Genomic DNA, 14,416 nt, shown 5'->3' on the forward strand with positions numbered 1-14,416 from the left:
CTGTCCTACCTGCACAAGTGCAGGGTGTTCCGGCCAATCCTGCAGCAACTGACTAACAGCCTCTGAGAAACCTTGCAGCAAAGGCTGACACTGCCGTGCTTCTGGTACATTAGGGTGCTGGTAGAAATCATAGGGCCCATCAGGTTTCACCATCAGGTCTGAGTTTGCCTCCCCACAGAGCGTGTTTTGGGAGAGGGTACAGGCCAAAAGTTGGCTGCCCAAGAGTTGGTCATTCAGCTCAACTCCTGTAAAGTGAACAAGATCATGCTAAAGTTAGAGAACAGTAAAGTGACTTTCCAACAAGTTACAAAGATTTCAGAAACAACGAACTTATCAAGACTAGTAAAGGAGACACTTCAATGCTTATTTTCCCCCAAAGCAACACTGGCCCAGGTAACTGTGACCCTAATAGCACAGTAACTATTACAAGCTCTCAAATTTCTGGGAAATCAGATATACTTAGGTGTAAACAAGAGGATGCAGAGTATGATTTGATGCATTAAAATTTCCAGTTTTTTGCCGGACGGGATGGCACATACTTGTAATCCCTGCGCTTGGGAGGTGGAGGCAGGAAGATCGTGCAGGTTCGAAGCCAGCCGCGCTGGCTTAAGAGACCCTGTTTCCAAATAAAAAATATAAAAAATAGGTGTCTGGGACTGTAGCCCAGAGGGAGACAGGTTTCCAGGAACCCCAGCACCACCAAAAACACAAACAAAAAAATTCCAGTTTTTGTAGTTGTTGTGGGTAAGTAAAGAGGAAATTGAAGTCACCTTCCCATTTGCATGGGATAATTCTTGACGTCTTACAGAAAATGCATCAAAAAACCAACTGCTATTAAACTAGATTTTGTGACACTGACTTTCAAGTTTCCAGGTTGCTCCCAAGAATACATGACTAGAAAAGCATAAGGCTATGAGAGAAAAAGTAGAAACAAGACTAAGAAAAAGACTAAAGTAATTCCATATCCTAGCCTGAAAGAAGTCAAACAATGAAAACCCATATTGTTGTAGAGCTTTTTAAAATTAGCATAAATTCTTCAATGTATGAATTAAATGGGAATGAATTAAACAGTTTTGAGAAGTACTGACTGCATTTACTTGTTCAGGTTTCCCAAGGGTATAATAAAAGTAAAATGCCATACCCATCAGTGGGTAGAAGTGTGTCACAAGGGATGCCCCGGTCTGGTAACAAGACATGAAAAGGCTGAGGTAGTGCTTTGCCTCATGTGGCGGCACCGTATGTTGGTACCAGAGGGATCGTGCAAAATTGAGGCACAACTGCTGGTGTATCAGCATTACTGCTTGCATTGAACTCTGGGAGAAAAGAGCGGGGGCTACGGCTGCTTCCTCTTCCTGCCCATCTGAAGTTCTTTTTTTCTCCTCCAGTGTTGGTTCTACCAAAATATCTGCAAAATCCTGGGAAGAGCAATAGAGCAATTAAAAATTTAAAAATAAGAATCAGGTTGTAATCAGCCTAAAAGGAAGAGGAGAATAGGAGTATAAACCACCAAGAAAATGAAGACTTAAATGCATTAAAATATATTAAGAAGATAGAGGCATTTAGAGAGAATGATGAGGCATCAGGAGAATTCATTCCCATACACACCCTGCCACCATAACCCTACCTTTTCGTGCAGTGGGAACTGTTTCCTGAACTCCTGTTCTTCCTCCTCTTGCTCACTAAGGGATGTCCTGGAGTTCCTGCTCCTGAATTTGTACAGGCTGCTTTCCTCCTCTGCCTTCTCTTGGGCTATGCGTTCTTGCTCATCCCACTCATTGATGATCTCCTAAAAAGTCAGGCAAGATTTGCTGTCATATTTTCTCATGAAAATCAAAGTACCATGGCTCAAAAACAAAAGCCAAAGATAGCAAATGAGCTTTCTTTACAATCTTCAGCAATCAATTGCCTCAAAATCCCCCACTTGGTGCACTGTTAAAATTTCAAAAGCCTAAAACCTTGCTATAATAGAGTTAACAGAAACTTCCTGGCAACATATGGTAGTGCTTTGTACTAAGAACAGATTTAAGGTCGGCTCTGTGAAAGCTGTGATTCAGACTGTACTTTGCAGGAGCTGCCAGGAGCTGGACAGGGGTTCAAAAAAAACTTAGGAGCTAGGTGATGAAAGGCGACCATCCAGGCAACACTAGACTACTCTTTACCACAGACACTTTTTTTATTTTTTTAACCACAGACACTTTTGAATCCTATACTACATCAAAATTTTTAGATCCTTAAATTGGCAAAAACAACAAATTAAAGAAATTATCTAGAGTTGATAAGGTTTGATGAGGATTGAGGAAATGATCACTTACCATCAAATAAAGTAATTGGTAATAAAAACTAGCAATTCCAATTTCAGAATTTGTACCCAAGCATATAGCTCTAAGACTTTATTGATGAACATTTTTTCTAACATAATTTTAAAACATGAACAAATGTAGATGTTCAATGATAGGAAATAAGTTAATGAATTAGAGCCCCATACACAATAGAAAAGCAGGCAGTTGCTAAATATATGAGAAATATATAATAAAGAAAGGGAGGGACAAATCCTGTTAAGTTTTAAAAAATAAGTTCCAGGCCTGCAATCCCAATACTTGAGAGGCTGAGACAGGCTATACCAGACCTAGCAACTTAATGAAGACCCTGTTTCAAAATGAAAAATAAAATATGGCTGGAAGTGGAGTTCAGAGGTAGAATGACTACTCAGAGTTAAGAGTTCAATCCCCAGCAAGCAAACACACACACACACACACACACACACACAAACACAATGAACTTTTTAGTGTTTTGCTATATAGCACCCTAGCATTTTATATATACAAAATATACACACATATATACATTCTTGTGGTAAGAGGTAGGAATTGAAGTTAGGGGCATTCTACCTCCAAGTTATATTTTTAAATTTTGATTTTTTTTTTTTTTTGGTGGTACTGGGTGTGGAACCCAGGAACTTTTCTACCTCTGGGCTATACAACCAGACCTATTTTATACTTTTATTTGGAAACAGGGTCTCACTAAGTTGCTGAGAGCCCCACTAAGTAACTGAGGCTGGCTTTGAACTTGTGCAATCCTCCTGTCTCAGCCTCCCAAGCTTAATTTTGATTTTTAAACAGGGTCTTGCTAGGTTTGAGACCCTCACTACTTACTGAGGCTGTCCTCAAACCTGTAATACTCCTGACTCGGCCTTCTAAGTACTGGAATTACAGGCTTGAGCCACCACATCCTGCTAGTACTCTAGCATTTTAAATACATGTATCCTGGGCCATGAACATCATGAAATTTACCTTAACTAGCAAAACTCTTTTCCCTGCTAAATACTGGGTCACGATGCTAACGTGATTTTAATTGTTTTTTTAGGGATTGAATCCAGAAATGCTTGTTCTACTACTCAGCTACATATCAGGTCAATTATTATTATTAATTTACTTATTACTTATTACAATGTTAACAGGTTAAGTGGTAGGATTATTAAAAAAAAAAAATTTACTATTTTCGCTGGGGGTGGTGGCGCACACTTGCAATCCCCACGCTTGGGAGGTTGAGACAGGAGGATCACACAAGTTTGAAGCCAGCCTCAGCTACTGAGTGAGGCTCTCAGCAACTTAGTGAGACCCTGTTTCCAAATAAAAAATAAAATAGGTCTGGGAGAGGTAGAAAGCCCCTGGGTTCTACCCCCAGTACCACCAAAATAAATAAATAAATAAATAAATAAATAAATAAATAAATAAATAAATAAATACCTGTACTATTTTCTTAATTACCTAGTGACAAAAAAATTACTTTGGTTATAAGGGGAAAAATAAGTTATTTTCTTGGTACAAGTTGATACAATTACCATAAGGAAACTCAAAAGGCAATCAACAAACTAGAAGAAAATATTCGCAATGCTGAGTTCATGGTGTGGCTGTCATCTCAGCTACTTGAGAGACTGAGGCAGGAAACTAATTTCAAGGTCAGCCCGGGCACCTCAGTAAGACCCTGTCTCAAAATAAAATAAGAAGGGCTGGAGATGAAGCTCAGTGGAGATGGAGCTCTTTGTGTAGCGAGCATGTGCAAGGCCCTGGGTTCAAGCTCCATTAAAAGAGAGGAAGAAAACTGCAGTCTGTACCACAGATGAAGGGCTAACATCACCCCCCCCCCCCTACTATGGAATGAACCTAGGGGCATTGTACCTCTCAGCTACAACCCCAGCCCTATTTTATTTATTTATTTTTTGGTGGTACTGGGAATGGAATCCAGAGGCATTCTACCTTCGAGCTATACCCTCAGCCCTATTTTTTATTCTTTATTTTGAAATGGGGTCTCACTGAGTTGCAAAGGGCCTAAGTAGCTGTGGCTGTCCGCTAACCATGATCCTCTGATCCTCCTGTCTCAGCCTCCCAAATGCTGGAATTACAAGCATGCGCCACTATGCTCAGTTCTTATTTTATTTTTTATTTTGAAACAAGGTTTCACTAAGTTGCTGAGGCTGGCCTATAACCTTCCATCTTCCAGTCTCAGCCTCTCAAGTACTGTGAACACAGGCACATACCAGTGCAGCAGGCTACATTACTAACTTAAAAAAAAAAAAAAAAAAAAACTCTTTGTGGACAGCCTCAGCTGCTTAGTAAGGCCCTCCTTAACTTAGTGAAACCCTGTTTCAAAATAAAGAATAAAAAAAATTAGGGCAGAGATATAACTCGGAGGTCTAATGCCCCTGGGTTCCATCCCCAGACCTACAAATAAACAACAACAAAAACCGAGGGGCAAGGATGCCCAACCCTGGAAGTTAAGTGGGAAAAATAAAATAATAGATAAGAATCACTATTCTTCAACCAGTATCTTTGCACCTCTTGGGTACGGCTGCTATCTTGCAGACCTTAAGACGTGGACTTACCTGACACACATGTCTGAAGAGTGGCAGGGCCCTCTGGTCTAGCTCTCCCTTGCACAGCACGTGGGAGCGCAAGTAAAGGAGGGCATTCATTAGCAACTGTTCCCGGTTGGGGCAGAGTTTCTGGCTCATGCCTCCTGGCTCCTTTCCTCCTGAACAGGTGGTGATCAGCTTCCCAAGTCCTCGGAGAACCTCCTCCGACTTCACTGAGCACAAAGCATCTGCATGAGCATAGTATGTAGGGAAGGTGGGGCTCACTGATGGGAAAGCCAACAAAGCCATGGCCAGGACCCCCAGCCTGTCTGCACAGATCATACTGCCATGCAGTGAGGCGTGGACCTCAGCTGCCACCAGCCTCATGCCATGTTGCAACTGTAAGACGGATGCCTGCAGTGGTGTCACAGTATCAGGATACAGGGCATACTCCTCTTCCAGCCTTTTCCTAAACTGGTGGTGTGACTGCTGCCAAGAGGCCTCCTCTTTTAGAAGGTTCTGGGCCACCTGGGCAGATTGTGGTCCATCTACATGGAGGGCCTGTAGGAGCCGTGTGAGCAGATCCTGAACAGCAGAGGCTTTGGCAATGCTGGTTACATAATGTTGGATCTCCTGCACCAGGGACTCATAGGTAGGCAGCTGGGGTCTGAAGGCCTGCTTCCTTGACAGGCTGCAGATTAAATTTTCCAGCTGATCAATCCTTTGGCGAAGTAACCTGATGGCAAGTTAACATAATATGCAAATTACCAGAAGAACAGCAACAAATCTGGATTGGGCCCTCAATTAGGAATATGGAATGAAGACTTATCAGCTGCTGAGAAATAACATAAGGGTAATAATGACAATCATAATGAAAACAGGTAACACCTATAGAGCATTTACCCCAAGCCACACATTATTAGCACTTTAGATTATCTCATCCAATCCTTACCATGATTCACTATAATTCTTTTGCTGAGATGAACACTGAGACTTAATGGCATTAACTGATTTAACTTTTTTCTATAACCAAAGGTCAGAAAAAGGACTTGAACTCAGAAACTATTATACTGTATTTCCTATGGCAACAGACCAATGAGAGTAGAGTAGCAGAGAAAGTATATATTGTCACATTCAGTTTCTTCTATGTTGAAAAGTAGTTCTGGTTCCCACCATCTTGGTTCCATTGAACTTATATCTTGAATGTCTTCTCCATTCTTTTAGAGTATATCTGCTTCCAAACTATAATGGAGTTGGGATTATCACCTCACTAATACTATAATTATATTATAAAGGTCAACCTTATAATGTCTTTCCTAAAAGTAGAGCCAATAATCCCAACACAAATAATCACTTTGCTGCCTTACCTGATATGAGGATGAGAATAATTGACAATTACTTTATCTTCCAGGTCTATTCCAGTTTGTAGCTGGGATGACAGGTTCCGGGTCTTCCACTCACACTGCAGCTGGTGTAACTAATAGAAAAGAGATAAAATAGTCTGGTGTGTCTCAGCTAAGACCACATACAAGAGAGCAATGTTTTAGGAGTGGGCACAGAAACAGTTGTAAAGAATCTGGGTTGCTGAATGACCCAGGTGACAATGATCCTGACCTAGACCACTTATCCCAGAGCTGTTAGGTGAAAGAAACTATTTTACTCATGCCACTAAAATTTTGAATCTCTCTATAGCAGCTTAGTCATCACCTGAACTATTATAATATTCATTCCTCAAAATATAATACTAGTAAGCCAGGCATGGTGGTGCACACTTGTAATCCCAGCATTCAGGAGGCTAAGACTGGAGGATCGCGGTTCACAGACAGCCTCAACTACTTAGTGAGGCCCTCTGCAACTCAGTGAGACCCTGTTTCAAAATAAAGAATAAAAAATTGGGCGGGGGTTGTAGCTCAGAGGTAAAATGGCTCTGGGTTCCATCCCCAGACACCACCCTCCGTAATACTACTATATTACTATCTTATATATTCAGTTCCTGAATTTGGCTGAAGTTCAAACAGCAAGGAATACCACATTATGAGAATCTACTTGATTTGTGAGTTTTAAATAATAAACACCAAAAGTTCAAAATTCTTAGGGTAAAGGGATACTATACCCTATCTAAAGAACTAATCTAAAACCAAAGACATAAAACCTAGTTCAGGTAAAGAGCCTTTGCAATGAGAATTCCACCATTTCTCTGACAATGCCCCAGGTATTCTACTTGCTTGCTTTCTGCCCCTTGCACCTATTAGCAGATACAGTAGCATCTTATAAAATGAATTCTCAAGGAGGAAACTGTGGTCTTTATATTTTTAATTAAAAAATTTTTTAAAATTTTTTTGCGGGTCTTAGGATGGAACCCAGAGACATTTGACCTCTGAGCTACCCTACCTGCCCTATTTTTTATTCTTTATTTTGAAACAGAGTCTCATTAAGTTGTGGAGGCCCTCACTAAGTAGCTGAGGCTGTCCATGAACCGCGATCCTCCAGTCTCAGCCTCCAGAATGCTGGGATTACAAGCGTGTGCCACTATGCCTGGCTATATTTTTTCTTTTTATTTTTTGTGGTGCTGGCAATGGAAGTCAGGGGCTTTTTACCTTCAGGTTACACTCCTAGACCTATTTTCTATTTTATTTGGAAACAGGGTCTCACTAAGTTGCTGAGTGCCTCACTAAGTAGCTGAGATTGGGTTGGAACCTGTGCGATCCTCCTGTCTTAGCCTCCCAAGTACTGGGATTACAAGCGTGAGCCACCACGCCCGGCTAAACGGCAGTCTTTAAAACTGACTCATGGGCAGTGAAAAACTCATGCCTTCGATGATATGAGCATCCAGAAGGGAGTAAAGGAGTAACACTTTAAGGAAATCAGAGTTGGGGGGTGAGCATGTGCCCCCAACTCTTGCTTCTCATACCTCCTCCTTGGCATACTTGAGCTTGTATTCCCTCTTCACTGCAGGGTCGAAGCGTGCCTGGGGAATCCACGTCTGAATCTGGAGCAAGCCAAGGTTCACCCAGAGGCTCCCCCGCTGGACTGCCTCAGGCAGGTTCCTCTTACTCTCCTCTTTCCCAAAAAAGTGGTGCAGCGAGGTGAGCAAGAGACAGAGCAGTTCCTTGGGCAGTGCTTCCTGACAGGCCATATCCCCGAGAGTCTGGCCCACCTGCTGAAAGGCTTGGTTGTCTCCCAGCAGCAGCTGCTCACAGTTCTGCATGTACTCCTGTTGCTGGGGCTCTGGGATCAACTCTGCTATGCCTACCAAGTGCCGGAAGAGCACTAGCCCCTGGAGCTGGGAATCTGTGCGTCTGTGGGGACAAAGGAAAGCAGTTAAAAGATTCATTGTACCAAACAGGATCCCTTTTAATACATTATCATTACTTTAGGAAATGATACTGTCATCTGTCCACTTAATACTTAAGAGCTGAATTTCTATTCTCACAGAATCTGCTGAAATGTCTTTCTAAGTGTCACCATCCTGATCACAATATGCTTATAGTAGAGGAGGCAGCCAGTTCAGGGTGGCCTATGACAGGGACTGAGAACATGCTGATCCACATAGAAAACACCCTCACCTATTCAAAACCAGCTGAGTCTCTGCTGCACATGCTGGAGAACATTCAGGAGATATACAAATTACTCCCAAGGACAAGGAATACCTGAACTCGGCTACTGAAGGGATAGCCATATTGGTCCACAACAATGAGCTGACATCCCGAAGCTGCTGGGCTCTTTCAACCCATTCTCCCAGGGTGACGTGCGAGGAGGACAGGATAGGGAGGCCACTAACATCCCACGGACTTGTTCTGCAGCTGTTGGTCAAGACTTCAAAGCAGCACTTGGAAAACATGGCTCTACAGAGACTGCCAGGGCCCTGGGGATAAGAGAAGAACTGAGTAACTTTCAGAAATTAACTAAAATAATTTCACTAAGCAGCAAATGCTTATTCTAAGGTACTGAAAAGAGAATTAAGTAGGTTCAGGGTACATGAAACAGGTAAACTTAAGGCAGAGATGAAACCAAGAATACAAAGGGGCGAGGTGTTTCAGCCTTAAAGTAATATAGACTCCATTCTCCAGGAAAGGAGGAGCAGTGGTACTTCAGTGATGCAGGGGAACCTGAAAGCCCGGAGAGCAGGAAGACCATTCTTGCAGTAGATACAAGATACAAAGATGAGAGTTGGAGGCAAAAAAAAAAAAAAAAAAAAAAAAAAAGAATGCAAAAGATGAACATTAAGAGCCAGACACAGGTTTGCCAAACTTGCACTCTTGGACATTTTTTTTTTTGTGTGTGTGTGTGTGGATCTGGGGAGATGGAACCCAGGGGCATTCAAACTCTGAGCTATACCACCTGCCCTATTTTTTCTTCTTTATTTTGAGACAGGGTCTCACTAAGTTGCAGAGGGCCTCACTAAGTAGCTGAGGCTGTCCACATACCGCAATCCTCAGCCTCCCAAATGCTGGGATTACAAGCATGCGCCACCATGCCAGGCTCCCTTGGACTATTAATCTTGGTATCATAAATAGGTGCCCAGAGCAATGGATTAGGTGGCCAAATACATTATTTTTGAAGCCAGCCTCAGCTACTTAGTGAGGCTCTCAGCAACTTAGTGAGACCTTGTTTCCAAATAAAGTATAAAATAGGTCTGGGAGTATGGCCCAGAGGTAGAAAAGCCCTAGGGGTTCCACCCCTAGTACCCCCCTCCCACACAAACGTGTTATATCCCATGCAAATCTTGGGTACCAGTAAGTTTTATCACTGAAGGTATTGAAAGATGTTTTACAATAAATACACCAATTGTGACAGAGCAACAGAACAGAGTCCAGAAATGATCACGACCATTTATGGGAATGGTAAATATAAAGGTGGCATTGCAAATGAGAATACAAAAGATTAACTAGTCAAAAATGGTGTTAATAGCCAGGCGTGGCGGCGCACGCTTATAATCCCTGCGCTTGAGAAGCGAAGCCAGAAGGATTGCACAGGTTCAAAGCCAGCCTCGCTGGTTTAAGAGACCCTGTTTCCAAATAAAAATAGGTCTGCGAGCGTAGCCCAGAGGTAGAAGGGTTCCATCCCTAGTACTACCAAAATAAAATGAAATAAATAATAATAATAAAAGTTAATACACTGCTGACTGCTTTTGGATAGTGTGTGTGTGTGTGTGTGTGTGTGTGTGTGTGTGTGTGTGTGTAAATTTGCTGTAAAATCAAAACATTGTAGAAAAGAGGGGAAAAGTTTTTACTCGAGAGGTGTTGAGAAAGATATTTTTTAAATGCTTAACACCAAAGCCAGAAAGCAGAAGAGACGGGCATGTTAAGTTCAACAAACAGCAATGACCAATAAATGTAAAAACACATTTAAATCTTAATAATAATAAAAAAATAAGTATTGAGGATTTTAAATCATAACATTGGCAATAGGCATGTTGCTAATACATGGTATGGTAATCATATCTGAAACAGGTTTTCACATATATTAGGGCTAAACCTGGGCTCATCCTAAACCCTCCTGTGATAGCCTAGAGCTTTAGAAACTCTGTCTTAATGTTTCTTGCAGGTTTATAAAAGTAAAAGTCAAAAGCTACCTCCCTAGACATTTTTACATATAAATATATTTTATATATAAATATAAGTATATGTAAATATGCAGTCACTTTAACCAAAGATTAAATTCTATTTCCAATAACTAACCCACAGCAATACTCAGGCAAATGCTAATTTATACAAGGATGGTCAATGCAGCTATACTTGTAAAAGAAGAGAAGTGGGTATGGTAGTGCATGCCTGTAATCCTTGAGAGGCTGAGGCAGAAGGATCACAGGTTTGAGGATAGCCTCAGAAATGTAGCTAGACTCTCAACAACTCAGCAAGACCCTGTTTCAAAAACAAAAAAGCATAGGGGTGAAGCTTGGAGGTAGAATACCTCTGGGTTCAATCCCCAGTCCTCCCCCCTGACCCCCAACAGAGCAGTGTGGGGGAAGGGGTAAACCAAGCATGGTGGGACACACCTGTAATCCCAGTACTTAAGAGGTTGAGACAGGAGGATTGCAGGGTTAAAGATAGCCTCAGGAACGTAGCAAGACCCTCTTTCAAGACAAAAACAGAAAAAGGGCTGGGATGTAACTTGGAGGTAGAATGCCTGTGGATAATTCCCAGTAAAATAAAACTAACTCTAACAATCTCTCTCTGTCTCTGTCTCTCTCTCAAATGGGGTAGAAAAAGCAACCAAACACACAAACACAGACATTAAAAGGGGGTAGAAATCAACTAACCACTACATTTACCAATAAGAAAGTTATTAAATAAATTCTGGCATGTCAATACAATGGAATAACACGCTGAATGACATGCACACATGTCTGAGATGTATATGTGAAGAAAGTTATTTTTGCTTACAAGCATATTAACATTAAAAAACGGGCAAGCTGGGCATGGTGATGTGTGCCTGTACTCCCAAGTTCTTGGAAGGCTGATATGGGTGGGGAAGGACTGTTTGAGCTCACAGGCAAAAATCAGCCTGGGAAACACCCCTCATTCTCAAAAAAAAAAAAAATTAATAATAATAATAATTCCAGGCATGGTGCCACACGCCTGTAATCCCAGTACGTAGAAGACTGAGATAAGATCGTAAGTTTGAGGACAACCATGGTAGGTAGTGAGATTCTCATCAACCTAGTGAGACCCTGTTTCAAAATAAAACAGTGCTGGAGGATGTAGCTCAGATGTAGACTACTCCTGGGTTCAATCCCAAGTAACACACACACACACACACACACACACACACAAATAATATGCATATACAAATAAGAAGATGGACAGCAGAGTGGTTATTGCTAATAAACTGTACAATATAAACATTATTTCCATAGCTTAAATATTTTATAATTAGGAAAAAACATCAAAGCCTTTTCAAAGGAAATTTTTGTAACTGAACTGCCAAATCATTTAAGATAAAACATCTTTCTTAGCAGTACACCTATTAACTTCTCGCAGAAAATAAAGTATCTCAATCATCAACTTAGTCAACTGTCTCATTCTAGGAATATTTACTGCTGACCTGTTGGGAAATGTTTTTTCTAAAACCATCAAACATTTTTATGATTTTTACGTCAACAAACCTTCAATGTGGAGTCTAAAAGGGACTTGGGCATCTCCCTCTGCTCCATATAAGGCAGAGGGTTCCATGTTAGCCAGTAATCCGGATTTGTGGTCACCGTACTGCTCCAGAAAGACATAAATGTGGAATTAAATATCTTGGACCACAAACAAGTAATTTCTTCAGTAGATACCTAGAGATAAAGGAGTAATTAGATAAGGAAATATTTGAGAATGATTCTATAAATCAAGTTATCATATCTGTCCTTTAAGATCCATTTAAAACTAAACTGGTTTAAAGGTGTTTAATACCAATTTTCCTGAATTCTCTGCTACCTACATCATCTTGGTCAAGTAAAATATGCTATTTATAATTTTTCAAAACTAAGATCTGTTTTTTTGAGAAGGTATAAGTTATTTTTACAAATAGCATTACCAAAAGAAGAAAACATTATTTAAAAATTTTAAGGTTATACAAATGAAAATATTTTAACAGTATTCACAGCTGTTTACAACTGTAAAAAGATGCTGTGATGGACACCTTGGTGCTCACCTACAATCCCAGCACTTGGAAGGCTGAGAGACAAGAGAATTGAAGGTTCCTGGCCAGCTTTAGCAACCTTGTGAGGCCCTCCACAATTTAGTGAGACCCTCTTTCAAAATAAAAAGGAAAGAAAATTGGGGATATAGCTCAGAGGTAGAAAAAGGAAAAATACTCATATTTTTCAGAAAATGGGCAATTTTAAAAAAGAAAAATTTGCCTTATTTAACTGAAAATTAAAGGAATATTTTTGTGATAAGAACTGTGCAACAACCCTCTAATTACTAAAGAAGAACAAAGTTTTTCTACCTAAGGAGGTCATTCAGATAAGGCTGGGGGTTACAAATACATTTGGGGATTAAATAAAATGCTCTGCAGTCAGCCTGGCAGAGAAACCCCAATCAACTCAGTATAAAGGAGTCTTAGTTTCCTTTCTGATTTTGATTTTTACCTTCTTATGATGCAGAAAAGACCACAGGTCTTGAAGCTGTTGAGGAGCAACTGGTGTGTGCTTAAGACAAAACGTGACATGATGACTTATTTCCTCATCTATCTGGAACTGATCATTTTTGCTGGACCTGTTCCAAAAATACAGAGGGAGAGAAAGGGGTATGGACCAACTAGAAATGAGCTACTAGAAAAGTGCTATGTATGGCAAGATGGAATACACAAATCTTATGGTGTATTTATTTAAAATAAGCAACTTGGACTTCCAGGAAGATGGAGACAGAGGAAAGCGGCACTTACAAGTCCCGCTAACAATCGAACTCTATTAGTTATCTGTGGAGATTCATTATTTATGTTAGTCTTTTACCTATCTAAATTGTATTGTTTGCTTTTATTGTTGTTAATTTTTAGGATTTCTAGTTGGAATATTAATATACCTTCAAATACAGCATTAGGAAATATTTTATCCCATTCTATCAGTAACTTAACTCTGTTTACATTGTCTTTGGATATACAATATTTTTTTTTATTTTTTAGGGAGTTTGTTTACCCTTCTGTTGCCTGTGCCATTGAAATCATATCCAAGAAATCACTGCCAATTCCAATGTTGTGAGGTTTATGACCCAGATTTTGTTCTAAAAGTTTATAGTCTTAAGATTTATATTTAGGTCTTTTATCTATTTTGAGTTAATATTTGTATATGGGATTAGGTAAGGGTCCAATTTTATTCTTTTTCATGTAATTTTAATTTTTCACAATATTTAGTTAAAAGATTATTTCCTCCACCAAATGTTTGTGGAAACCTTGTCAAATATAACTTGACAATATATAGAAGAATTTAGCTCTAGGCTTTTATTTAGCTCCAATGGTTTATATATCTGCCTTTAGAACAGTACTACACTGTTTCAATTATTGTAGCTTTATAAGGTTTGAAATCAGAAAATATACATCTTCTAACTTTGTTCTTTTGCGAGATCGTTTTGGGTATCTAGAGTCCATATTCCAAATTAGGATAGATTTTTTTTCTGAAAAATAAATATATAAATATATGATAGTTTCACCTAAAAAAAAAAAAAGAAGAAAAAAAATTCTCTGGTAAGAAAGCAAAAAGAAATATTGAAATGTTATCTTTAAGTTATCAAAAGCTTGGTATCAGACAAATGAAACTGTTATGTGAGATTACCATTTTTAATTTTGGATAAATTGCTATAATACTAGATGTCAACCACTAAGCCAAGCATGGGAAGGAGGGATGGGGAGGGAATGGGGTGGGGATCGGGTGGGGGTTGACTGGCGATGTGTGCATGTATGTCTACAGGAGTTTTTTTTGTATCCCACCATGATGTATGAATACAGTGCACCAATAAAAAATAAAATAAGCAACTCTATTGGAAAAGACATCTAATGACTTTTAGAGATGAAGCTAAATAAGCAAAGAATTTTCAAGAAGGTGGGAAGTAACCTCTCTGTGCCTCAGCAACCATTCCTCAA

At 39.9% G+C, this 14,416-nt stretch overlaps 1 protein-coding gene across 3 annotated transcripts in view; it reads right to left on the reverse strand.

Moving 5' to 3' along the window:
- MDN1 (midasin AAA ATPase 1) overlaps nt 1–14,416 on the reverse strand; it is a gene marked incomplete at both ends in the record, with an annotated part of 175,663 nt that overhangs the window by 52,192 nt on the left and 109,055 nt on the right. For all 3 annotated transcript variants that reach the window (XM_080700327.1, XM_080700326.1, XM_080700325.1), the window contains 9 exons: nt 10–245; nt 1,142–1,415; nt 1,625–1,786; nt 4,883–5,588; nt 6,220–6,329; nt 7,764–8,151; nt 8,503–8,717; nt 11,961–12,131; nt 12,930–13,056. In XM_080700327.1, coding sequence (XP_080556453.1) covers nt 10–245; nt 1,142–1,415; nt 1,625–1,786; nt 4,883–5,588; nt 6,220–6,329; nt 7,764–8,151; nt 8,503–8,717; nt 11,961–12,131; nt 12,930–13,056 — 2,389 coding nt within the window. The remainder of the gene's footprint in view (nt 1–9; nt 246–1,141; nt 1,416–1,624; nt 1,787–4,882; nt 5,589–6,219; nt 6,330–7,763; nt 8,152–8,502; nt 8,718–11,960; nt 12,132–12,929; nt 13,057–14,416) is intronic.

The sequence above is a fragment of the Muscardinus avellanarius genome, assembly GCF_963383645.1.
Source record: "Muscardinus avellanarius genome assembly, chromosome: 8".
Classification (NCBI taxonomy): domain Eukaryota; kingdom Metazoa; phylum Chordata; class Mammalia; order Rodentia; family Gliridae; genus Muscardinus; species Muscardinus avellanarius.